This window comes from Narcine bancroftii, chromosome 2, assembly GCF_036971445.1.
Source record: "Narcine bancroftii isolate sNarBan1 chromosome 2, sNarBan1.hap1, whole genome shotgun sequence".
In the NCBI taxonomy this organism is placed as follows: Eukaryota; Metazoa; Chordata; class Chondrichthyes; order Torpediniformes; family Narcinidae; genus Narcine; species Narcine bancroftii.
Window position 1 is genome coordinate 286375119 of NC_091470.1, and position 27640 is coordinate 286402758.

General features: G+C 38.0%; 2 protein-coding genes across 9 annotated transcripts in view; one reads left to right on the forward strand and one right to left on the reverse strand.

Moving 5' to 3' along the window:
- stau2 (staufen double-stranded RNA binding protein 2) overlaps positions 1–4211 on the forward strand; it is a 327674-nt gene extending 323463 nt beyond the window's left edge. For all 8 annotated transcript variants that reach the window (XM_069921207.1, XM_069921210.1, XM_069921211.1 and 5 more), the window contains one exon: positions 3159–4211. In XM_069921207.1, the coding sequence (XP_069777308.1) occupies positions 3159–3291 (133 nt within the window). In that variant the 3' untranslated portion in view covers positions 3292–4211. The remainder of the gene's footprint in view (positions 1–3158) is intronic.
- A 21033-nt stretch (positions 4212–25244) lies between these two features.
- The window catches only part of LOC138755370 (retinol dehydrogenase 10-like), a 114696-nt gene continuing 112300 nt past the window's right edge, over positions 25245–27640 (reverse strand). Inside the window, exon 5 of the mRNA XM_069921218.1 lies at positions 25245–26842. Coding sequence (XP_069777319.1) covers positions 26719–26842 — 124 coding nt within the window. The 3' untranslated portion in view covers positions 25245–26718. The remainder of the gene's footprint in view (positions 26843–27640) is intronic.

Genomic DNA, 27640 nt, shown 5'->3' on the forward strand with positions numbered 1-27640 from the left:
TCCTGACAGGTGCAAGATGAGCATTTTGTAAATACATGTGCAAAAAGTGGTTGAATGATAAGAAATGTTTATGAACATGGGGCTGTTTTGGTGCATCCATTGTTCCCTGAAAGAAGCAGAGAGGTGAAACCAGTCTTGATGAAAGGTTACAAACATCAATGTGCTTTTTGTCGCGCTAATAGTCTAGCAGATGTTTTTTTTTAAAAAGCGTATTTGATATCCTTGTGGCAATAGTTCCCATCCACACTACCAGCCTTCCCTGCATATTAAGCAAAACTAATTCCTGATTGAATCCTTCTCCATAATTTTTCTATGACAGAGCAAAAATCAATTGGCTCATCAAGTCTATACTGGCCTCTCATAGCAACCACTTCAATTTCATTACCCCATTTTCCTATAACTCTTTCTCTCTCACATGCCACCCAACCTTACACACCAGTGTAAGGTGGTTACCTCATCTACTTATCATTTAATCACTCCAGAGGTTATCCCAACTGCTCAATGGTTTAGAGCTACCCTGTCATCCTAAATTTTATCTGCTTTTGTAAATCCTTGCAACTTCAAGAATTTGAGGAAGAGCCTGGATTTATACAATGCCTACTTGACTCGGAGTTTGCTGGTGCTCAACAGAAAATGTAATGTAACATAAGGAAATGTTGTAGTCAAATTGTGGATAGCAGAATCCCAGAACTTAATAAATGACAATGACTTGTGAGCAAATATTCACCACAGCAACGGAACTGTTTTTGCTCCTTCATGATTGATGTTTTTTTTTAAATGCACGGTTGAGAGAAAGTAAGCAAAGCTTTGGCTGCAAACTTTGTTTGAAAGACAATGCAGCACATCTCACTGAACCCCCTTGTATACCAAATATTAAAAAGGAAAGATAGTGGACATGAAAAAGATGTTTCTAGGGTGGGAGAGTCCATTATCAGAGGTCATAGCCTCAGAATAAAAGGACATTACTTTAGAATAGAGATGAGAAATTTCTTTAGCCAGAAGATGCTGAATATGTGGAACTAGTTGTCACAGACAGCTGTGGAAGTCATCACTGGGTATATTTAAAGCAGACGTTGATATGTTCTTGATTAAGAAGGGTATCAAAGGTTATGAGGAGAAGGCAGAAGAATGGGGTTGAAAGGAAAAAAAAATAGATCAATCATGATTTGAACAGCAGAGCAGATGTGATGGCCACTTCTGCTCCTCTGTTTTATGGTCTATGCCAGCAGCAATTTTTTAAAATTCCATGTTCAATACCTAGATAATGATGCAAAAGCCTCAAATTATGAGGACAATACAAAATAAAGTGAGATGATTCTCAGGTCTTTCACCCTAAACAAAACAGATTTGATTTGGAAAGCAAAGTTCAAGGCTCAGAATACATTGACATCGAGATAAATGTTAAAATGACACAATGGACAATTATTTTCTTTAATGATTCCCAGATACTTTAAGCCCAGCCCTTCTGAGATGTTAATCTGTAATGTATTTCCAGAGGTGCTTGGGAAATACCATGGGTCTTGCCACTTTGGCTGTCTCATTTGAGCAGTAATTGTTAAAATTAGTCTATCTTCAATTGTTTTGGATTTTCCAGAATCTAAATGAAAATGCAAACACGTAAATAAGATGTATGTCTGTTGAGATATAGAATTTTTTTTAAAAAATGATAGACCAAATAAATCATCTACGAAATGGAGAGTCCAAGAAAGTAAAACAAAAGAGACAGAAAACACACATCTTGCCTTCAGGATGTCCAAATCCCTGTACAACTCGTGAAGTTTTTTTTCAAATGCAGTCATTGCAGGACATTTGCCAACTAGTGTAAAGTTAACTGTTTGTTCCAGATAGTTGCTCAGAAGTTCAATGTAGAAACAATTTTTCACTGATTGACATATGACGATGACCATTTCCAGATTATGCTGCATCTTTCGGGAAATCTGTCCTCACACTACTGTTGTGAGTCACTCAAGCAACTCCAATGTAATTTCTGTATCGTGATGATGTAGTTTCAAACAGAAACTGTTTATTGGAGCCAAGGGAAGTTTGACCCACAGTGGTACATCATTAGTTACCTTTGATATTATAATGTTTAAAGTTCAGACCATCTTGGGCCCTCTCTACCCCTTCCCTAAATCTGTCCAGCCTCCAAACTGCCAATATTTATAACCCCCTCTCCAATAGTTCCAGTCCCACTTATTTTGCTGTTAATATTTCCCAAAGACCCCATTTCATCATTTCCCTGCTTGATTTCTCTCCCCACAAATTTTCCACGATATTGATCTTTGTCCATTCCAACCCTTCCCCTCTCTCAGTCACCATGTAAGTCTGTGGCCTTAACCTTAATCCATCAGATCTCAAACAGGATAGAATAGGTCACAGGGAAGGAATCGGAATTGGGGGCGGGGGAGAGAGAAAAAAAATCAGTCTGATGGAATTGTTTTGACTTAATGGGTCAAGTGGCCACCATCTATGTTGTAAGAGAATATGAAACTGTACAAGTTAGTCTCCATCCATTCATCATGTACACAAATCATTTTCCTTGCTTGCCCTGTAAAGGCGCCACACTCATATCAGGTTGGTCCATTCCAACACTACATTTCCCAACAGCATACAGTAATTTTATCAATACCACAGGTGGCAGAACATGATCTAAACCCACCAACTTGTGGCCCACTGTTTGAGTTCAGTCTTGGCGAAAAAGCTCTATTTGGCACATTCTTGAATGCAAGAATATACTATAACCTCTATTGTTTAGGGCATCAAGTAATGCTCATGGTGATTCCATAAATTTGAAGATCATATTACATTTTTAATATATTAACATATGACAATAAAAGGAACCTTGAATGGTCACAACTACATTTTGATGGGAACAATAACCAGTCATTGGCCATTGTTGGAAAGGTTTTTTTTTCAAGAAAGTTGGTTGACTGACAAATATTGCTAGTGCCCTGGTTATTAACTCTAGTTGGATTTGGATTCTGCAACTGAGCCACAGCTGACACAAAGTAGAATATCTCAACTATACTTTAATTGAGTTGTATTCACTTTTTAAAAACACAAATGCAGTTGTCTATTAATGTCTGAACTGATTACAGGTATTTAACACCATCTGGCTTGGAATTTTTAAACTAATTTTGATCAATTCATCTTTGCAGACAAGTCAAACATCTGATACAAAAAACTGACAATAAACAGGCTAACTCAAGCACTACAGTTCAGGACTGCAAGGATTCAAAGGCTGTCGTCAAGGAGCCTGTGGCACCCACGGCTGCCACTGCATCCTTATAAAGCTGTCAACACGCGATAGGGTGTACGTGTAGGAGGAAATGACCAATACCATTATATGAATCTATGTGAAGACAACACTAATAGAATGCAAGTGAATAATGCATGGTACCATTAATCTCAAGGGAAATGACCTGACTGTATAGATTCCCCTTTGCAAAGAAAAATAAATACTTGTGTTGGTTGCTTGTTAGCAGTAGGTTTGCTATTATTGCTGCTAAGCTTGTATATCAATTTTAAGTGAAAAGTTTTTAAAGTGGTAAGATAAATACTTCATTGGCTATAAATACTCACTATTGTTTCATTAACTACCAATTTTCCTTATTGTAGCTTTAGTTTCTGCTTTTTATGATGCTTCAGCATTTAAAGTTAGCCAATGGCAAAACTATGAGAGTTGTAGTTGTTGTCTTCATATAAGTCATTCAGCTTATCTTTTTATGCTGATATAAGCATTTATCATTTATGCATATATGATCAAGATACAGACTGCTATGAGAGATTTAAAAAAATGAATTACAAAATGCTTATTGATACATGAACTGATGTTAGCACTGATCAGTATAAGTTTTAAAATTATACTCCAGGAAGGTAGTTATGGTGTTTGATTTTCATTACCATCACAGAAGTTCGAGGTGTCTTGCCTAGCAGTAACATTTTGCATTCTTTGCTCCTCTGTTCTGTGAAACACATTTACACCCATTCTGTGTGTTGTACAACCCACTGTGTGCATCAACTGAGTGTTTTTAATAACTGCATTCAGAGCTGGATAATCTTGATAGAAAATATGGTTGACATGTACAGGAAAAAGGGAAAATGTATTGGAAAAGTTATGATTGGACAGAAGTTTGGTTGAAACTTGAACAGATGTCATTTTTGGAATGATAATTGCCAAATGCAGTAAAACCACATCAGTTCATGAGTAATTTGGTCTTGTGTGTTTATTTAAATACAATTTTTATTGATGGACTGGATGGTTCTCAAACTTCATTACTTTTAAATAATATTTTTAATGAAATATTGATAGAGATGACAACCATTTAATAGCAATCTCCAAATGATGCTCTAGTTTGGGAAGTTGGCTTTCTATATTGTCCTCAATGTTTTTCTCCATTCTTCTTTCTTTGGCTTGGCTTCGCGGACGAAGATTTATGGAGGGGGTAAATTAATGTGACGCTATTAAACGTAATACAGGTATATGTCACTTAATGTCTATTTGGGCAACATCTAACTGTACACATTGCTGTCAGATACAGCAATGAGCTCTCTGAACCCTTCTCCATTAACAATGGCGTGAAGCAAGGCTGTGTTCTCGCACCAACCCTCTTTTCAATCTTCTTCAGCATGATGCTGAACCAAGCCATGAAAGACCCCAACAATGAAGACGCTGTTTACATCCGGTACCGCACGGATGGCAGTCTCTTCAATCTGAGGCGCCTGCAAGCTCACACCAAGACACAAGAGAAACTTGTCCGTGAACTACTCTTTGCAGACGATGCCGCTTTAGTTGCCCATTCAGAGCCAGCTCTTCAGCGCTTGACGTCCTGCTTTGCGGAAACTGCCAAAATGTTTGGCCTGGAAGTCAGCCTGAAGAAAACTGAGGTCCTCCATCAGCCAGCTCCCCACCATGATTACCAGCCCCCCCACATCTCCATCGGGCACACAAAACTCAAAACGGTCAACCAGTTTACCTATCTCGGCTGCACCATTTCATCAGATGCAAGGATCGACAATGAGATAGACAACAGACTCGCCAAGGCAAATAGCGCCTTTGGAAGACTACACAAAAGAGTCTGGAAAAACAACCAACTGAAAAACCTCACAAAGATAAGCGTATACAGAGCCGTTGTCATACCCACACTCCTGTTCGGCTCCGAATCATGGGTCCTCTACCGGCACCACCTACGGCTCCTAGAACGCTTCCACCAGCGTTGTCTCCGCTCCATCCTCAACATCCATTGGAGCGCTTACATCCCTAACGTCGAAGTACTCGAGATGGCAGAGGTCGACAGCATCGAGTCCACGCTGCTGAAGATCCAGCTGCGCTGGATGGGTCACGTCTCCAGAATGGAGGACCATCGCCTTCCCAAGATCGTGTTATATGGCGAGCTCTCCACTGGCCACCGTGACAGAGGTGCACCAAAGAAAAGGTACAAGGACTGCCTAAAGAAATCTCTTGGTGCCTGCCACATTGACCACCGCCAGTGGGCTGATAACGCCTCAAACCGTGCATCTTGGCGCCTCACAGTTTGGCGGGCAGCAACCTCCTTTGAAGAAGACCGCAGAGCCCACCTCACTGACAAAAGGCAAAGGAGGAAAAACCCAACACCCAACCCCAACCAACCAATTTTCCCCTGCAACCGCTGCAATCGTGTCTGCCTGTCCCGCATCGGACTTGTCAGCCACAAACGAGCCTGCAGCTGACGTGGACTTTTTACCCCCTCCATAAATCTTCGTCCGCGAAGCCAAGCCAAAGAAAGAACTGTACATATGTCTGTAATGTTATAATAGAGTTCAGAAATCCCAATCAGAGAACAGGACATAGCAGACGTAATGGATGTACGCAACAACTTCCGACATGCAACACGGGCATCTCGTCTTTTGTGTGCATAGGTACTGTACTTTCTATCTGTCATGGCTCCCAAACACAGCACGAGTGATAGCAGCAGCAAGAGGCAATGGAGAAGAATAGATTTGGAAGTGAAACAAAAGATTAGTAAACAACACAAAGGAGGAAAAACAGTGAAATGCTATTGCTTGTGATTTAAGCAGGTCACACTCGACAATCAGGACGATCCTCAAAAACAAACAAAAAAATTCTCCAAACTGTTAAAGGATCGGCTCCACTGAAAGCTACAAGGCTAATGAAAATATGAGAGGGACCTACATCAGCTATGGAGAAATTGCCTATGATGTAGATTCAGGACCAGTCCCTCTCAGCCCATTGACAATCACTCCGAAGGCACAAAACTTGTTCCAGTTGCTTAAAGAAAAAAGCAAGACCAGAGTACAATGTCGAGTTTAGTGCTACCTCTGTTCAGGCATTTCAAACAACGTTTTTCATTGCACAATGTGAAAGTGAATGGCAAGTCTGCGAGTGCAGCAGAAGAATTTGTTGAAACCTTAAATAAACTAATTGTAAAATGGTGCTCGTACAACATCCACATCGCATTACACCCAATTTCACATTGTCCAGCAAATTTTTAATATGGACGAAACCAACTTATTCTGGAAGCAAATGCTTGAAAGGACCTTCATCTATAAGGAGGCCAAATCAATGCCAGACTTTTGCTTTTAAAGACAGAATGACAGTGTTGTTAGGAGGCAATGTTGCTGGCTACAAGTTGAAGCCATTCCTTATTTGACATAGTGAACACCCCAGTGCTTTCAAGAACATTAACAAACACACCATACCGGTTTATTACTGGAGCAATAAAAAGTCCTGGATAACACAAATGCTATTTCAGGATGCCCTTCTCGATTGCTGTGCCAGCGAAATGGAGAAGTACTGCGTGGAAGAAGGCATATCTTTCAAGAATTTGCTAATTGTAGACAAAGCTCCTGGATGTCCCCCTTTTATTGGTGACCTCCAACCCAACATCAAAGTGGTATTCCTTCCACCAAACATCACCTTATTAATCCAGCCAATGGACCTCCATATTATTGTTCATTCTTCCTCATATTTAGTTATCCCTCCATCACTTTACCCATTTTGTTTTAATGTATGAAGTTGAGTATGACAGACCTGTACAAAAGGCAAAGGAGGAAAAACCCAACACCCAACCCCAACCAACCAATGTTCCCCTGCAGCCGCTGCAACCGTGTCTGCCTGTCCCGCATCGGACTTGTCAGCCACAAACGAACCTGCAGCTGACGTGGACTTTTACCCCCTCCATAAATCTTCGTCCGCGAAGCCAAGCCAAAGAAAAAAAAGAATGATTTTACTTCCAGTATCTGAATTATCAATCAAACAATGTACTTACCTTGATTACATTTTTAAGTCTCCAAATGTTGCATTTGCAAAAGTCTTGTTTTTCTAGTGTTTCTTTTTAAGCATTTCAAAACTGAGTTATTCACCCTCCTTCAAAGATCAAAGTCTGCCACATGCCACTACTCCACAATCCACTTGACGTTGTTGTCATCTGAAGTGATACACAGCTGAAGATCATTTGTGCCAGAAGTCCGTGCCTGTCCCGAATTTGGCACCGTTTCCGTGCGGCCCAACTGCGCATGTGCCGGCTGGCCCCAGTATGCGTGAGTACCCTTGCCGCAGGCACACAAGAAACATGGCCGCGCACGGTGCATGGACCCCAGGATGCATCCAATAAGATAAGTGTGCCCCCTCCCTTGCCCTTTCTGTGGATTCTGCCCCTTAATTTGTCCTCAGCCTACACCCCAAAATGGAAGACAAATTAATGTCAGGCTCAAGGTAGCACCGGACAGAGGACAGAGTCCTCAAAAGGCAGGTTCTCTGATCTAAAACCGGATGTCTGGCCACCCTATTCAATGCCTACGACCTGAGGAGGACCTTTGCTCAGGCTATTGCTGCATCTGATAACACTGATGCAATTCTGGAAGGAGTACAAAGTTTTCCATTGCTTGGGCCTGGGATGATGTGACTGAAGAGTACATGAATGGCACATGGAAAAACACGCTGAAGTGTTCCATGCATGACTTTAAAGGATTTGAAAAAGATGATGAGACTGCAAGGATTAATAAAAGTGTTCTTTGGCTTGGCTTCGCAGACGAAGATTTATGGAGGGGGTAAAAAGTCCACGTCAGCTGCAGGCTCGTTTGTGGCTGACAAGTCCGATGCGGGACAGGCAGACACGGTTGCAGCGGTTGCAGGGGAAAATTGGTTGGTTGGGGTTGGGTGTTGGGTTTTTCCTCCTTTGCCTTTTGTCAGTGAGGTGGGCTCCGACATGTTAAACAACCTGAACCGAGACATAAATGATGATGACATTGAAGAACTCCTAAAGATGGTTCCTGAGGAAATAACAAATGAAGAGTTGCTGGAGAGGAAAGGGCAGAAGGAGAAGAACAAGTGCAGAAGAGGTTCACTGTTAAGGGGTTAGGTAAATTTTTTGCAGACCTTAACAGCTTGCTGAAGAGAAGGACCCAAACACTGAACGCTATTCACTGATAGAGAGGAATGCTCATGCAGTGTTTGCTGCATATAAAAAAAATTATGAAGAAAAACTAGGCAAACAACACTGGACATATTCCTGAAGAAGCCAACAGCTTCCCAAGAAGATCCTCAGCCAGGTCCTTCAGGCATTACAGAGTGACAGTTCATCAATGGAGGTTAGTCGACCTGAAACTCTTCCAGTGGAAGACTGTGAGGAAGTCGAGAACAGTGATGTAGATGATCCTGATCCTCTTTGTTCAATTGTGTGATATAGGTTAAGAAAGTGTTTAATTTTTAAAAAACTTTTATGTAAACAGTTTAATTTACTGCAAGTTCACTATCGCATATAGCTTTGCTAAGTATATACAATAATATGGTGTTCATACAACGTCCACATCGCATAACGCCCAATTTCACAGAACAAATCGTGTACGAACCTTTTGGATAGAATTGGGGGAAGTGTTGACAAAAATTGTGGGGGTGAACTTCCCTCTAGACCAGCAATTGTTTCTTCTGAGGAATCTGGCAGTTCTAAAAGTTAACTTCTCCACAAGTAAATTTAAATTTATTAAAATTGCATTGTCAATAGACAGGAAATGTATAGCGGTGACATGGAAATCTGATTCCCTACTTCACATTGATCATTGGAAAAGGGAATTACAAAGTTGTATTCCCCTTGAGAAGATTACTTAAAGTCTTAGGAATAGATATAGTATGTTCATGGAAATTTGGCAACTTTATTTAGATTACTTAAATGACCAGATTGTATAATTTCTTTTGATATTTGTCCTTATTAGAAATTTAATACTTTTAAAATTATGCGACTGAGATGTTGAACCTTGCTCCTGTTATTTTTTCTTTTCTACTTTCTTTTTATTTTCCTCTATTCCCTGCTTCTGTTTCCTTTTCTTTCAAATCTGGAGAGGGGGCGCTGGGAGAAGAGGGACTCTCATTTTTTGTTTAGACCTTATGAATGTTTTTCTATGATTTTATTTCAATGTATTATTGTTATTATATTCAGTCCTATGATCCGTATTTTCTTAAAACTTAAATATTTTAAAAATGCTTACCTTAAAATTATACATACTTAGTGCTTACCAGCAACAATATTCAACAGTAGTCCTGGTGACTGTTCCAATGGAAGTAGAAAGAGGCCAAGCAAAATCTTTTTGGTTCTTATCATCAGCTTGGTGTAGTTACACTGTTTGGTTTCTGCCATACTATTGCAGATCAAAGCTCTTCAGGAACAGTAAATTATTACAGAAGCAGATAGAGGTTTTCAGTGAGCAAAGTAATACAGGTCTCAATGAACAGAATAATCCCATTTGTAAGTAGATTGCTCCTGTTGGTGGACAAAGAGATAGAACTTATGTCCAGTTCAATGTCAACAACAAAACAAGTGAATGATGTCCTGCAAATAAAGATGCTTCAGCACATTACCATCCTGCAAGAGGAACGACATTGTGCTTGAATAAAAATCTGTCACTAGCGTTCACCTCCCTTATGTAGGAGCAGAAACCTGTGTCCCCAACCCACCCCCCCCCCCCCCCGCCCCTACATCATCAGAGAACTATCCTGCTCGGGTAGGTTAGGGTCACAACTCTTAACAAAGGAGAAGACAACAAGAAGAAATGCTGTACAATTTGTTTTCTTCGTGTAGTATTGCACATGCTTATAAAATACTGTAATTGGACTCAATGGGCACCTGCTCATGATTGTGTACAACTTCCAATCCAAAATTGAATTGTTTCAGTCTTCCGTGACTATTTTGTGCTTACAACTATTTCTGAAGTAGAGACTAGGAAAGGGTAGAAGGCTGCAGTTTGCATGGGAGTGGGGTTTTGTTGCACTATCTATGAAAAATAGCTCTGACAAGATTCCTTTGAGCCAGTGCAGATAATCCCTTCCTCTTCCCCTCAGCAAGAAGAAGCCAGTTGGTCTGAATAGAACATTCGCATCATGCAGAAAATCTTGCATAGTCTGGCCATCAAATTCAGGTTTTCCCCAATCTTATTTTCTCTGTAGCCAGTGCTGGCTGCAATCTACAACAAACGACAAGGAAGTCTCCGCACCTACTGGCCATCTTCAGGAGGCAGCAATGGAATCTCATCTTGATTCTGGTTTCCGAGTAGCATTCTTCATCTGTGTACACTTGGCTGCTGCACGTGGAAATAGATGGCAGACTTGTCCCAGGATCTATCCTTCCACAGAGTGGTGCATGCTAAAAATCTCCAGCAAAATGGTCTCACTTGAAATAAACAAGTCAGGAGTGCTGCCCAGAAACAATTTATCGATCATTAAGAAATTCTCATATTCAACAACCAATTGGATGTATCGAGGGAATCTTGTGCAACTGCATCACTGCCTGGTTTGGAAGTTGTACTTCCTCAGACTGCAAGACCCTGCAGAGGATAGTGAAATCAGCTCTCTTCCTACCATGAAGGGTATCTACAGCACTAGATGCAGGCAAAGCCAATAAATATTGTGAAGGGCTCCACACACCCCTTGTAAATTGTACTCCCTTCTGCCATCTGGTAGAAGGTACCACAGCACTCAGGTTCTTACGTCCAGATTGGGCAACAGTTATTTTCTGCCCAAGCCATCAGACTCCTGAATTCCCAGAACATTTGTGGATAGAGTACCATGGACTGTTACTATACATGTCTTAATATTTTAATGTGTTTAACTTTTATTCTAACTTGTATTTATGTAAATATGCTCTAAAAAAATGGTCCTGGAGAAACACTATCTCGCCTTTACCTTGCAAGCATGGTATGAACGATAAATAAAGGTGACTTGAATTTGACAAGGACAGATTCCTCTCCCTCAGACTCCAAGATACCCACTAATAATCCAAAGCAAAGCCTTAACCATTTTGCTTGGAACCTGGCTAAGGGTTGAGTGCTCTGCTGGCACATTTGTAATGAGAACAAATAGGAAAGTGGAAGGATAGGCCCTTCTGCACTTAATGTTTGCATGAGTCAGGATGCCAATTGTATGTACTACATATGGCAGCATATTCCATGTACCTACCACTAAAAATATCACCTCGCACCATCCCTTCAAACCTTTTCTGTCTCGTCTTAAAACCTGACCTGCTAGTTCTTGACATTTACACCCTAAGATACAAACAGACCATATTTTCTTTTCAATTTTATGCATTTCCATCAGGTCTCTTCTCAGCCTGTTATTCCATAACCCAAGTTTGTCCAACTTCTCCACAAAGTCAATACTTTCCAATCCAGCACACCTCCCAGAGGAGGTCCATTTCAATTCAACTACAGAAGAAAACATTCCACAGATAATGCTACAGCCTTGTCCCTTCACACCATCCTGACCCACATGGAGAACAGAGCCTCAAATGCCACGTTGGTGTTCGACCACCTTGGCATTTAATACAACTATTCCCCAGAGGCTGATGGAGAAGCTGTCCTCACTGTGATTCAACACCCCTCTCAGTAATTGGATTTTGGACTTCCTCATAGAGACCACAGTCTGTCCTAGTCAGTAGCAGAATGTCAAGCACCATCACTCTGAGCACTGGTGCACCTCAGAGCTGAATGCTTAGCCAGCTCCTGTTCACACTACTGACACGTGACTGCATCGCCAGATCCAGGTGCAACAGTATCATCAAATTTGCAGATATAAAGAGGTGGAAAATCTCGTGATTATGGTGAGAGTGTAACAACTTGGGTCTCAACATGGACAAGTTGAAGGAGATGATCGTGGACTTCAGGGTGACCAGGAATGACCACCCTCCACAGATCAATAATTCTGTCATGGAGACCACCAAGTTCCTTGATGTTTACTTATCTAGTGCCCCATTGTGGACACACATTTCCTCATTTGTCCGCAAGGCGCAATAGCACTTCCTGAGAAGACTAAAGTGGGCATGGCTACCAGCCACTATTACGTCAGCCTTCTGCAGGAGCTCTATCGAGAGTGTCCAGGCCAACTGCATCACAGTGTGGTATGGTTGCTGAAAAATAAATAGATCAATCTTTTAGAGTGGCAGGGAGGATCACTGAAATCTCCCTTCCCCATCGACATGATGTACTGGGATCGTTATCTGAAGAGGGTATGCAGAATCATTGAGGGTCTTGCCACCTGCACATAACATCTTTCAGCTGCTCCAATCAGGAAAGAGATAAGGGAGTATCAGAACGAGCACCACCAGGCTGAGGAACAGGTGGGCCACGGTGGTGAAAATACTCAACGACTAAAGGAACTGCTCACACTAATGATCCAAGACTCTCATATTCATGAAGCAATATTTATTTATTTGTATAGATGAATCCCTTGTTTGTCTATACACGTGTTAAGTCTGGTTGTGTGCCTGTCTGTTTCGCACCGAGGACCAGAGAACACGGTTTCATCGCTGTACAATCAGATTTCAATAAACTTAATATCCAGAGGAACCTCTCCTCTACTATTCCCAACATTTCCATATCATTACTGTAATTCAGCAACCAGAACTGCACACAAAATACTAAATGTGGCCTAACCAAAGTTTTGCACACAAGCAGCAAGACTTCCTACTTTATAGTTACCGCCCCAAATGAAGACAAGAATGCTGCATCCTGCCTTTACCATCCTAATCTACTTGTGCTGCTAATTTTAGGGACTCATGGTCTTACATAAAATCATGGAAAGGTTAGAGTGATCATATCACATCTTGGCCACAGCATCATTAAATAAAGCCATTCAAGAGTAAACATTGTGGAGTCTCCTTTGAAAGTATCTTAATAATCTTGCAGCAGCTGAAAGATGGCAAAGAACAACAATGAGCTTGAGGAGCACATAGGACCACAATGTGTAATCACTGCTTGGGGAGGTGTGGCGTGGTGTTGGACAGGCTGAGAGAACAATAGAACTGCTCAAACCCAAGAATGAGGAGCTCAGAGCTGCATCCTGGCTTGCAGGAAAAGTTGGGTCATGACTGGAGACAGGCAGTTGCTGCTCAGTGTTATCTCGTTTGAGGTGATAGAAGTTGTCATCTTGTTCTAATGTGCCAACTCCAGCTGAACTTTGATCTTGCTGCATGTACCTCATGGACTCAACAGCCAACAACACTGTTATCAATGATAGATCCAGTCAAATATCAGAGACCAAGTTAATGTAAATGAGGATTGAAGGAACAACATTTGGGTTAATACCAAAACAATTCATTTAAAAATGATTTAAAGCAAAAGAAAATTATTTTACAGTGTTTCATCTGAAGTTCCAAGCCAATTTTGAAATAATTTGCAATTGAATATATGTCACATAAGAGGTAGCTTCTTCACTGAGAGTGGTGGCTGAGTGGAATGACCTTCTGGAAGAGGTCAATTTTGTCATTTGAGGAGGTTAGATGAGTGTATGGATGGGAGGGGGTTGGAGGGTTATGGCAGGGAGTGAGTAGGTGGAACTAGTGAAGTTTCACTTAAATCGGTGCGGACTAGAAGGGCCGATATGGCCTATTTCTGTACTGTAATTGTTATGTAACTGTTCAGACTAAACCACTGGATTCCCAGATGCCATGTACTACAACGACCCATTCAGGAAACAGTAACTGGAAAATGAGTGTAGAATAAGCACTTGCAAGAGTAACATCATTTAAATTTTAATTTAAATTTAAATCTAAAATATAAGGAACTAGAGTCCCCAAAAGAGACCCACAGAGATACAGGGAAAATGTACAAACTCCTTACAAACAGTGTGGGATTCAAAGCCAAGTCCCGGTCTCTGGTGCTGTAACAGCTTTGCACTAACTGCTACACTAACCATGCACCCTTTAGTGTTGAGTCTTGCAATTGAACCATGGCAATATGGTTATGTAAAATTGCAAGTGTTAACACAAATTATTTCTGTGCAGATTGGAAACAAGATCAGATAAAGACATCGGGTAAAAAAAAAAATTCCAAAGACTTGCTGGCATGGCAAGCAAATGTCCACCACTATTTAGCAGAGCTGTAGAGGGCCCATAGCCTCTCAGGGATGTTGTGGAAATGTTGTAAGCCAGAAATGAAAGTAATTAAGAATTACAGTACCAGCAGCAGGAAGTGCTACATAGTGCATAGAAAAGGGACAGTTTGCACAAGAGGAGTGCAAGACAATCTACAACAGCCATTCTCATCAGGGGCCCTGAGGACCTCAGCATATTTAAGTAAAAGCTTGTGCTCTTTTCACCTCACAACTAATAATTTTAATTTTGTTTTAAATGTGATCAGTAGAAGTACAGAAGAAACCAAAACTTGACTGCTTCACAGGGAAGAGGGCCTATAAACAAGTAGTACAGGAGGCCATAGCCAAAAAAAGATCGAGAATGGCTAGTGTACATTCATACCACCCAAATAATTTGCAAGACTCTTGATGGGCTTCTGAAATATGAGAGTTGCATACAAAGATGACAGTGGAGGTGGTTCAGCAAGCTGAAAATTGAATCAACAGCTCCTGAACTGTAGGAAAGCTGGTTGTGGATCAACATTTTGTTTTCTTACATTGGAAGCTTTTACAAGGATATTGAGGTATTATTTCATTCACCATACATTTAAGAGTTAATGGAATCTTACAATTAGTTGTAACTGCAGAAATTGTTAAAATACTTAAAAAAAAAAATTGAAACTAAGGTCTACTACATTCTCCACCCCTCTACCCCAAAAAAAAGAACATCTCAAATGTAAAATTAAGCAAGCATCTCAACCTTTAGAGGTAAGTCAATAAGGTTCTGCACAGTCAACAGCTCTGGAACATGAAATTATATGGGATCAAAGGAGAAATAGCTGAATGGATAGAAAATTAGTATCATGGAAGAAAGCTTAGGGTGATGATGGAAGGTTTTTTTGGGGGGGGGGGGGTGGCTGGAGACCTGTGACCAGTGTTGTGGCTCAGGTTTCTGTACTGCATTCATTGCCATTAGTCATCCCTATCAATATTTCAATGAAAACGTACATGGCATGATTAGCAAGTTTGTGAATGACAGCAAGGCAGTTGCCGCAAATTGCATTAGGACCTTGACTGATTGGGCCAGTGGGCAGAAGAATTATCAATTCAATTTAATGCAGAGAAATGTGAGGAGTTGCATGTTGGTAAGTCTAACAAAGGTAGAACCTACACAGTCTTTTCTTAGTTAAATATTTTTATTGAGTTTAACATAAAAGCATACTTAATAAATGATGATTACATAATTATTCAGTTGTATACAAGTAAATATCTACAAAAGAGTTAAAAAAAAGAGTAAATAAGAAAATATGCATAACTACATCAATGGTTACCTACAATAATGCAATCAAGTAATAACAATGTATGCAACTATGTCAGGCCCATTTATTGGAATGTTTTTATAAAATAAGATTTAAAAGAAAAAAAAATGAAACTAAACTAATCTAACCCCTCCCTCTAATCAAGGTTACCTCTTATGTTTGTAATAAAGAAAAAAAAAATCCAATTATGTGGAATCAATGGCGACCCCTGGAGAACAGACAAAAAATTACCAGAACATATAGTAATTGCTGATTCTTCCAATTATAAAGAAATTTTAAGACTGGGCCCCAAAATTTCATAAATTGAAACTTTCTATCTTTAATATTTTATCTGATTTTCTCTAACCTTTAATATGACATTACATCATATAACCACTGCATAGTAGGGGATGCATCTCCTTTCCATTACAATAAAATAGTTTTTACTACATTGATAGCCAGATAAGTAAGCTAAGAGTTTTTCCCGAGATGCCAATAAAGGTTTATCTGAGTCGCAGGAAAAAAAACAAACAGAGCAATTAACAGACAGGGTTTCAAGTTTATCTTGAAAATTGTTCATAGAGTTTGAAAAATCCGTTGCCAAAATCTCTCTAAATTTGGGCATTCCCAGAACATAAGAATCAGAGAGGATCAAATATCAGCATTAAAAACAGGATAATTTAATTTTAGGCATGCGAGTTCTGTGCACCGCCTCAAATTGTAATAAGCAATGTCTTGCACAAAATTAATCAAGTTGAAAGTAGAGAAGCAATCCTCTTCTGAAAAATTTATGTTCAAGTCTCTTTCCAAATCACTTTTGATCCCAGCCAGTGGGACTGAATTTAAGTCCAGTAAATTATTATAAATACATGCTATTAATTCACTATGAAAATAAAATTGTATATTCAAAAACAGATCAAGAGCCTTAGTATTAGAAATCTGAAAGCTTGGACCAAACAAAATACCTAATTTGTAAATATCAAAAAAATGTGCATATCAGGAAGATTAAATTTGGCTGATAATTGTTCGAAAGATGCAAATTTATTTCAAATAAAAAGATCCTTGAAACTTTCTATGCCATTCTTTGAAACCTTTGAAAGACGGTTGAAACAGATGGTTATAGAAAGTTCCTCTGGAATGGTAAGGTGGCAAGAATCTTCTTTGAGAAATTAACATGGGTTTATGCCCTGGAGAGATTACTCCCATATTTTAAAAAAATAATAGGACCCCAGTTGAAGTTTATTGCCTCTCTCTTTGAGAGGGGGGTGGGGGAGAAGATAGACCACCCTGGCCACAAATTGAGGTAAACAAGGTGGGTGAGAGGATAGCAGGAGATTTTATTTATAAATGGGATGCTAAATTGGTTTCAGGAATAAGAGAAGCCCCACTGTTAAAACATGTAATTTTGTTTGGTATAAAATAAATCATCAGATTGGAATTAAGGTGGGGTTATCACCAAAAATACCCCCGATTCAAAATAGATTAATACCATCACCTGGTCTCAGAAAGGGATCAGGTATATCAAGGACTACTTATGTCATTCCATCAGTTAAAAAATACGTATGGTTGGTTAAATAATTCTTTTCTCTGCTATCTTATTTATTTATTTAAGGGACAAATTAGGTTCATCAATGACTTTACCGAAGTGCAGAAATTTGAAGACTCTGATTCGAAAGGGGATTATAAAGAAATTTATTTCAGCAGGGGTATTTCTCAAAGTCAAGACAGAGGTGGGAATCAGACTTGGACATAATAATTGGAGAACCGTGCTGGTCCAATCTATGTTGAGAGTGTATGACAACTACAGTTAATGTTAGATATAGAGTGTACAGTATAATTTCCTGCATCAGTTACATCTCATGATGGAAAAATTATATAAACTTAAATTAAAAATTTCAGACCAATGTTTTGGATGTGACACAGAAGTGAGAACCTTTCTATATTCAATCTGGTCATGTTCCAAGGTGAGTTCCTTCTGGGGAGATCTAGGGAATTTTCTAGAACAAATTATAGGAAAACATTTTCCACAAAACCCAGAAATGTTTTTACTGGGAAACATTGCAGACGTAAGATCTATAATGAGGCTGTCCAAATTGCCAAATGAAGTTTTAATTGTCTAAATTAACTTGCTAAAATTTTCCCCAAGACTATAGAAAAGACTTCTATTTCTTAACAATTGCTGTTCAATTAGATAAGTGGAAGGTAGATCAAATTTGATTTTAAGTTCAACTCTTCTCATAAAAATCAGGATTTATGTTTTGAGCACATTGTAGATCAATTTGTTTATCCTGATTAATTAAATCTATCCTTTCCTTATTAGTCTTTTTTCTTAATGTTGGCCATACACAAAATGATTTGTCCTCTTAAGTATGCTTTCATTGTATCCTAAACAATCAAGTTAGACATCGTTGGGGAAGAATTATTAACAATAGAGAACTGAATTTGTTTCTCCATAAAATCTAAAAATTCTGTCTTCATGAAGAGTCGTATTAAATCTCCATTGTTTAATAGGGGAATTATAATACATATTTAAAGATACAATAACTGGGACATGATTGGAAATAACTATACCTTGATACTCAAATGATTTAGTCAGAGACTGATTATCAATGAAGTAATCAATCTTTGAATAAGTACGATGTAGATTAGATTAAGTCAGATTGAGAAAACCCCAAACATCCATAATACCAAAATTAGATAAAAAGGAATGTACTATACCAGCAGATTATGAAAAGGAAACTATTCTAGAAGAGGAATTACCTCAAGTTGTATTCAAACAACAATTAAAATCTCCTCCTAAGATCAATGAATATTCATTTAAATCTGAAAAAAATCAAATAAAGCTGGATCATCTATACAAGGCCAGAGACATTAGTCAGAAGTACTAATTTATTGTACAATTTGCCTGTTAAGATAATCAAATGCCCTTGTTTATATAAAATACCATTATGAAGGACAAATGGGATATTTTGATTTACTAATATTGAAACTCCACTTATTTTCACCTCAGAACATGAATAGAAATATCGTCTTCTCCACCTAAATATTGACCCTATCTTTATCAGAATTCCTTATTCGAGTTTCTTGGGGGAACAAAAAACTAAATCTGCTTTTAATTGTCAGACCTGTCATAGCTCTGTGCCTCTTAATTGTCCTATTCAGACCATTAAACTATGTTAATCTGAGACATCATCCAATTAATAAAATGGTTTATTCAAAAAAGTATCCATTTCAATCATCCTTGTCTAACTCCAGGGGCCACCATCTCTGATTCACATCATAAAAGATATCTGAAAAAACTTGAAAGGTAACCGTGCCAAACTAAATAATTCCCGAATGGACCTCTCCCTTCCCCCACCATATTTCATACTCCAAAACACCCTACGTAAGTGTAAAAAAGAGAAAAATGCCAAATTTCATAAACAGATGAAATATGATCCAAACAAAATCAGTTCCCATATTTAATTCATGACAACTCCATCAATCAATTAATGAAACTAATCTAATGACAATTAAGCCATTATCACTTTAGATCATGAGCAAGAGCAATCAAAATTTTATATCCACTAGTGGCCATTTCTGCACACTTGAGAATAAAGGCATTCTCTTAAAATATTATCCTGATTTATCAAATACTAGTCTCAAACATACTTCTAAACATCATATTTGATAAATTTTAGACAAAACAACCTAACATAAACTTATCAAAACACCACTTTATCGGATAATTTTGTACAAAAAAGAACAGCAACATTATTTCAGAACTCCATTTTCTATTATTATGTCTATTTTAGCCAGCCCAAAGTAAAACATCTTTTCAAATCACCATATTTAATTCATTTGAACTACTCTAAAGCTTTCTAAATTAAACTAATACTATCCATTATGTTCATGTTTTCAATTCCAAATTATTCAATTCTATTTGCAAATTTCTTAATTCATCAAAAACAAAGCTCGGAGTTGAAACATCAATTAGACAGCTCTTTACAAGATAAAAAGAGAGGGGGTTTTCCCATCAATTTCAACAAAAAGTATGATCTAAGCTCCACAGTTACAATTCCACAAAATATGGGAAAAAAAACTTATTCAGAAAAAAAATCTCCCCAACAATCTATACTTGAATATCAAACATATATCCCCCTTGAAACTCAGATCAGGAGAGAGAGAAAAAATAATCAACCCCCCCAACTAGTCTCAAATGGTACCAGCTCCATAAAAATAGAGAAAAAAATAATTAATTCCTGACAAAGGCAGACCAAATGTGGCTGAAATCAGGTTTGGTATTGCAGCTCGGGCTTGATTAACAGTATTAAAAATACATTTTTTGGCCATCATTCTGAATATTTCTCAGATGTGCCAGATACTGCATAACTAGCCTGAGTCCTTCTTTGAAGAAAATCACCATAACTTCATGAAACATCTTTCTTTTCACAACTTAGTAAGTTGGCCCTGGTAATTCGAGTCCATTCTTTTACGAGCTGTTTCATGCTGAAAATAATGAAACATACAATTACCGCTCTTGGCCAATCTCAAGTCCGCTGTTTTGGATCGGGAACTCGATAAGCACAATCCAGTAGATCTCCAGTTAAAACTTTGTCTCCAATTAATTCTGTCAGTATCTTGGTGAAGACTTGGACTGGAGATTTCCGTTTCCTGACACCTTCCAAATCCCAAAACACGGATGTCGTTTCTTCTGTTCCAACCTTCAAGGTTGACCGGATGAGACATTGTTGCTGACAGCTTGCTCCTTTACAGTAGCTTTGAGCTTTTCCATTTTATTTTCCAGAAAACTTACATTGCTTTGCAGAGCTTCTTGGAAATCCTTTAAACAACTTTCAAACATAGGCAAGGCAGCCATACACCTTTCAATTTTATCCTCCAGCTTTTGCATAGCATGCATTAATTTCTGCATAACATCTTGAAGTTGTGCCTTAAACAGACTGGCGACCATTACCAAACTATTATTAGTTCCCTCTTCTTCTGCTTCAAATTTGGTACTATCCTTTCTCTTCGGAACTTTTGGTGCCATTTTCTTGATGTAGTTATTAATATCTTCAATTTAAAAAAAATACCTCTAGACTTTAAACATCTTAGTCCAAAAAAGTTAGGTTTAGAAATGGACAGAATTAAGTGTTGTCAGGAGCTAATCACTAACACAGCTTATGCCATGCAGCTGTCAATGGTAAGAACCTGGAGAGTGTTGTAGAGGATAGAGCAGAAGTATAGGTACACATCATCTTAAAGGTGGCATCGCAGGTAGACAGGATGATCAAAAAGGCTTTTTCCATATTGACCCTCAGCATATTAAATATAGAAGTTGGGAGGTCATGTTGCAGTTATAGAAGATGTTGCAGAGGCCACATTGGAGGATTATGGTCACTATGCGACAAGAAAGATGCTGTTAAGCTGGAGAGAGTGCAGATAAGATTTACACAAATGTTGCCAGGACCCATGGGCTTGAGCTATGGGGAGAATTTGAGCAGGCTAGGCATTTATCCCTTGATGTGCAGGAAGGGGTGATCTTAGAGGTAGATAAAATTACATAGGAATAGATTGGGTAAACATAGTCCTTTGCTCCTGTTGCCACCTTGGTGAAAAAAACAACCAAAAAAATCATCAATATTTAGAGATCATCAATCACACACCTAAATGGAAAATCCAAAGTTCAGCAGTCTTGCCATGTCCCATAGTGAATAGCAATGAGAGGAGGATGTTCCAAAAACCTCTACATCCCAATGGCAAGGCTCAACACGAGTGTTTCTGAAGTAGCCAAGATTCACAAGGCAAAAGCATTATGGAATATTTTATTTGCCTCAATAGATACTGGTGCCACAAAATTTAAGCACATTCTTGACATCATCTCTCACATCATATCTCAGCATCATAGCAATTAAAGCCATGTTGGTTCTAGCCATTACAAAAGTAGATAAAACCTTGCAAAGCTTTGTGGTCATTACAAAGTCACGCTAAATCAAGTAACTGATCATTAGAATCCATTACTGATTTCACAAACACTTTGTGCTCAGCTGGTCTAAGAATAAAGGGTGGCACGGTTGACGTAACATTTAGCGCAACACCTTGACAGCGCCAACAAATGGGAACAAACTGGGGTTCAAATCCCATGCAGTCTGGGAAGAGTTTGGACATTCTTCCCATCTCTGCGTGGGTTTTCTCCGGGGGCTCTGGTTTCGCCCCCACCATTCAAAAGCGTACTGGGTTGTAAGTGAATTAGGGGTAAATTGGGCGGCACAGATTCGTGGGCCAAAATGGCCTGTTACATGTCTTTATTTTAAAAACTTTATTTAAAGGTTTTATCACAGGAATAAAAAGAAAGATTACATTTAAAGAAGATATAAAATAAAATATAATTACAATACAACATTAATAACCTAACTTAATTCAATTTAACCCCCCTACATATACAAGAACAAAAAAAAATATATATATAGATATATCAAAAAATCTACCCTTCCCCTCCCCAAAATAAAGAGTGAAGAATTAGTAAAATTAATAATATTATGTATTAAAAATAAACACACACACAAAAATAACAAATAAAAATAATTAAAAAAAAGATTTATCAGATCTAAAATATCACATCTAAGAACATACTTAAATCAAACTTAATTGCATATACTTAACAAATGGAGTCCACTTCAACTTATAAAAAGACATCTTATCTTGAATTGAAAAATATATCCTTTCCATAATTAAACAAGACTTCATCTCTAAATACCACCTGTCCAAAGTTAGTATATTTCTATCTTTCCAAGTAGACGCTATACATTTCTTGGCCACTGCTAAAGCTAAATAGATAAAAGAAATCTGATAATCATTTAATCCTGAATCAATTAATGATTGCATATTCCCTAATAAAAATATATCAGGATCTAATACAACACAAATATTATATAATCTATTAAATATAGATTGAATACCTTTCCAAAACTGTTGCAATCGGTCACAGGACCAGACAGTATGTAAAAAAGTACTGGCTGTCTGGTCACAACGAAAACAACAATCTCCCAAATTTTTTTAATTTTTCTGGTGTTAAATATAATTGATGTATAAAATTATAATTAATCATCGCTAATCTAGCATTAATCAATTTCCGAATACTATTTTGACAAATTTCCACTGTTACATGTCTAAATATAAATAAATATAGAAATTAAATTTAGTTGTGATGAAGCACAAGGCAAATATTATTAAGAGATAGCCAACAGTATTTTATCATTAATATGCACACTCTTACCCCAAACCTCAAGTGGTGGTAATTTGATCTGACATTCTCCAAAATATTATGGACACTTTTTACAATGATTAACATCACTGTAATGGGGGCAAGATGTTGATGACGAGGTATACAACTTCAATATCTGTCAATGGCACTGAAACAGTGTGCAGAAATAATCAGACATTTTGAGAAGTAGAAATGCTTTTGTGCAATTTGAAGGGATTCATGTTGGTGTACGTGCAAATTTCATTGTTTACAGCCTGTATTTAAAACAAAAGCTCCAAAAGATTTTCTTTGTCAGATTTCGCAATTGTATTCTTGTTCTATGCTGTCCTAAGAACCAGAGCAAAGAACTTTTTCCTTCTCAGATGGTAGGTAACAGTCAGGATAAATCCATTACCTTTGGATCTCATACTGATGAAAGGAGAAAAAATATCTTCATAGATTTGTCTAAACATGTTCACTTTTTGGCTCTGGAAACAGAAGACCATGACAAATACAAAGCAGTCGGCTCAATTGATACCCCAATCACCAAAGTTGAATACTTTTTGAAAAAGTGTACAGTTGCAGTATACCATTTACAAAATATATTGTAGTTACTTATTTCAGCTATTATGACACCATCCAAACCTATAACCTTTTCTAGCAAGGAAAAATCCTTCAGGTACAGATTACTACTTCTGTTGCACAGTATCCTGACTTGCAAATAACACAATTCATTATAACACGCTAGAACCACTCTCATTTAGGATTACTATAGTTCAAAAACTTACCACAATCTTCAAGAGCTATAAATTATGGCCATTTGATTTGGACAGAAGATAAATTTCTTCAGAAGGTTGTGAATCTCTGGAATTTTCCTCGCTAAAAGCTGTGAGGAGGCACTCTGGGTTTAAAAAGATAAGAAAATACATTAAAAAATTCTGGGATGTGAAGATCAGGCAGGAAAATATTGGGAAAGATGATCAGCTGTGACTCTGTTGAATGATGGAACAAGCTCAAAGGGCTAAGTTGACCATGTCAGCTGGTATTTTCATGTTTACATTACACTGCAAGATTTGTCCATTAGTGGACCCCAAATGGATTCTGGGAATTCCACATTTATAAATCATCAATAATAACTCTTTGGATAAATGGATTAGGTGTATGCACTCATGTTAGATAATTTTCTTAGTTTACTTTTAAAAAGTTGCTATTTTAAATTTATGATTTAATAATTTTCATAATTTTAAACAGCTGAATTGGCTGGAATGGACAGTTGAAACATGTACTTGGCTGGGTGAATTTGGCCCAGCCATTTAAGGTTTGGAAGCAATGACCAAATCAAAACAACTTATCAACATCTGCTGAGGGACCTTTTAAAAAAAGTGCAGTATCGGAGTATTGCTTGGAAATTCTGTCACTTTTTTCTTCATCAACCACCAACCTTGAAATTGCCAGTATTTGAACCATACATCAGTCTTACTCCTTTCTTTCTTTGGCTTGGCTTCGCAGACGAAGATTTATGGAGGGGTAATGTCCACGTCAGCTGCAGGATCGTTTGTGGCTGACAAGTCCGATGCGGGACAGGCAGCCACGGTTGCAGCGGTTGCAAGGGAAAATTGGTTGGTTGGGGTTGGGTGTTGGGTTTTTCCTCCTTTATTTTTTGTCAGTGAGGTGGGCTCTGCGGTCTTCTTCAAAGGAGTTGCGGCCCGCCAAACTGTGAGGCGCCAAGATGCACGGTTTGAGGCGATATCAGCCCACTGGCGGTGGTCAATGTGGCAGGCACCAAGAGATTTCTTTAGGCAGTCTTTGTACCTCTTCTTTGGTGCACCTCTGTCTCGGTGGCCAGTGGAGAGCTCGCCATATAACACGATCTTGGGAAGGCGATGGACCTCCATTCTGGAGACGTGACCTACCCAGTGCAGTTGGATCTTCAGCAGCCTGGATTCGATGCTGGCGGCCTCTGCCATCTCGAGTACTTCGATGTTGGTGATGAAGTCGCTCCAATAAATGTTGAGGATGGAACGGAGACAACGCTGGTGGAAGCGTTCTAGGAGCCGTAGGTGATGCCGGTAGAGGACCCATGATTCGGAGCCAAACAGGAGTGTGGGTATGACAACGGCTCTGTATATGTTAATCTTTGTGAGGTTTTTCAGTTGGTTGTTTTTCCAGACTCTTGTGTAGTCTTCCAAAGGTGCTATTTGCCTTGGCGAGTCTGTTGTCTATCTCGTTGTCGATCCTTGCATCTGATGAAATGGTGCAGCCGAGATAGGTAAACTGGTTGACCTTTTTGAGTTTTGTCTTACTCCAATAAGGATAAAATTGCTCTACTTAGTCAAATATTATGTTTCATAAACATTTTCATTTTTTAATTCCAAAGATAACAATATAATTTCTTGTCAATGTATTTTATTGTGACTAAGTTTCCAACTAAAGATACATGTTGTAATGCACAATAAGCAACAGAAACACCAAATTCTCTGAAGGAATGTTATTTTGTCTTGGCAATCACAGGTGACAAAGGCAAGTAACTACCAAGATAATGGTAACATCATAAAAAGTGTGGCCTTCACAAGTTTTTCTGCATCATAATATGTAAACATACCATATGAAAATAGATCTGCTTGTTGGATCACAGAATGAAGGAGAAATTTGGTGACCTCAAAGAATATCTGCAAACTAAACAACTGATTAAGGTGAAAAAAATGGATTCACAAGTTTACTTTGTTTAGCAAAGAAAATTTAGATACTTTAAACATTTTCAAATCATGTTGGATTTGAGAATGTTTAATTTTGAGTGGGGTGTTATAAAGCATTTGGTTACAAACATGCTCTTAAAAAAATTCAAGATTTCATTAAAGATGCCAGTATAAATGTTTCACTTGATGAATCTACAAATTACAAAATGATTGTGTATTCTCAACACCATGGCTGAGAATATTGATCATGAATTTGGCTCATTTAACATTTCTCAATTATCAAGCACCACAAAATTCCAGCATTTTATGGATTCAATCACATTTTAATTAAAAACTTTAACAATTTCCTACATTACCAAAAACCTACAGATGTTGGTCTTCATATAAAAGTGGTGAAACAAGATGCACAAAGATATTACTTTTATAATTTCTGCTTTTAAATTTAGGTGTTCTACAAATAGATATACAAAGGAGGTAGAAATTTCAGGCTTAAAAAAATGGACCACGGAAATATTCCACAGACTCATGACATTAATTAATATGGATTTTTTTTGAAAGGCACACCAATAAGATTTTCCTAAAAAAAGTGTTCCATGTGCTGAACAGCACATTTGCTCTGCAAAATCAATTTGGAGAAATTTGCAGTGCTCTATCAGTAACAATGCTATAATTGATATAATCAAGGATTTACAGAAGTACTTCAGGTTGACCAAGTCATCAATAATTACAGTGCATTTACTATTTTAAAAAAGTTCTAATTGTAATATTCTAAAGTACTGCATTTACCCAAATCTCTAGTTTTACACAATGTACAATACAGCTCTAACGACAAACACATCGGCTTGATGAGCAAGGGTAAAAGGTTAAACTTATCAAAATCTTACTGTTTGCTCAGTTGACATTAACATGTACAAGTCTTATCACTAGAAAAATTAAAAAGATTGGCATAATGAATAATACATTTTTCTTGTGACTTAATACACAGGTAAAGTAACCATTTTATCCACAGTGACCATAGAAAGATAAAATTTCACAGCAATTTAGCAAAAGTTCAACCACCCAATCTCTGTAAATCCTCATCTTTGTGAAATTGAATGAAGATGTTGGTGACCTAAATATTGTATTCACTTCCAAGATGTCCCAGTGGATGCAGTGATCAGATTTGCTTTAGATTTCATTTTTTGCTTCATTGTTGTTCAAAGCCTGTTTTCTCTCTGCAATAAATGGATACATGCACTTGTCTGCACCCAAAAAACGGTACATGCATACGACAGCTTCCCATGGCATAATGCTGTAATGAGAAAAGCACATAATAACGTGGAATATTCTTCTTGCATCCTTTGATTTGCAGAGGAGTTGAAATTTTAAATATTCGGAGAAGTTAAACATATGCCGCTATTAAGAAATAGACTAAAATACTGGTTTTTAAATGCCAGAAAAGCTATTGAATTATTCAGAACTAATATGCACCAGACACCAAACATGCTCAGATCAAGTCCACATTGGTGATGATTAATTGAAATTGGGAAAAAAAGTAAATTACACTATTAATATAAATATTGAAATACACATTTCAAATTTTGAGAGACAAAACAATTTAGAGCAACGAAATTTAGAGTAGCGTGTGCAAAAAGCGAGATGAAAAATTTCTTATATTAAATAGGAAGAACAAAAAACAATTCAAAGTGATCTCAAAAACTGAGTAGTGGTAAGTTAGTCTACAATTAAAAACATAATCCCTCCCTCTCCAAATTCTTTTGCAGGTCAGGTGAGATTTTCTGAACCTATGCACTGAGCAAGCCACACAGCCTTTGGAATTGCTCCAGAGAATAATCTTTATTTTCCTGACAATACTATCCCCTATATTATCAGCCAGCCTTGATCCACTTCAATTTGTCTATTGGCCAAACTGATACCATCTCCTTCTCCACAACCAAGGACACCCATAATCAGACTACTGCTCATAGACTACACATCTGCCTTCAATACCGCAGTCCCAAGCAAACCCATTCTCAAATATCAAGATCTCGGCTTAAGCATCTCCCTTCCCTCTTGACTTCCCATCTAACTGACCATAATCAATGAAGAT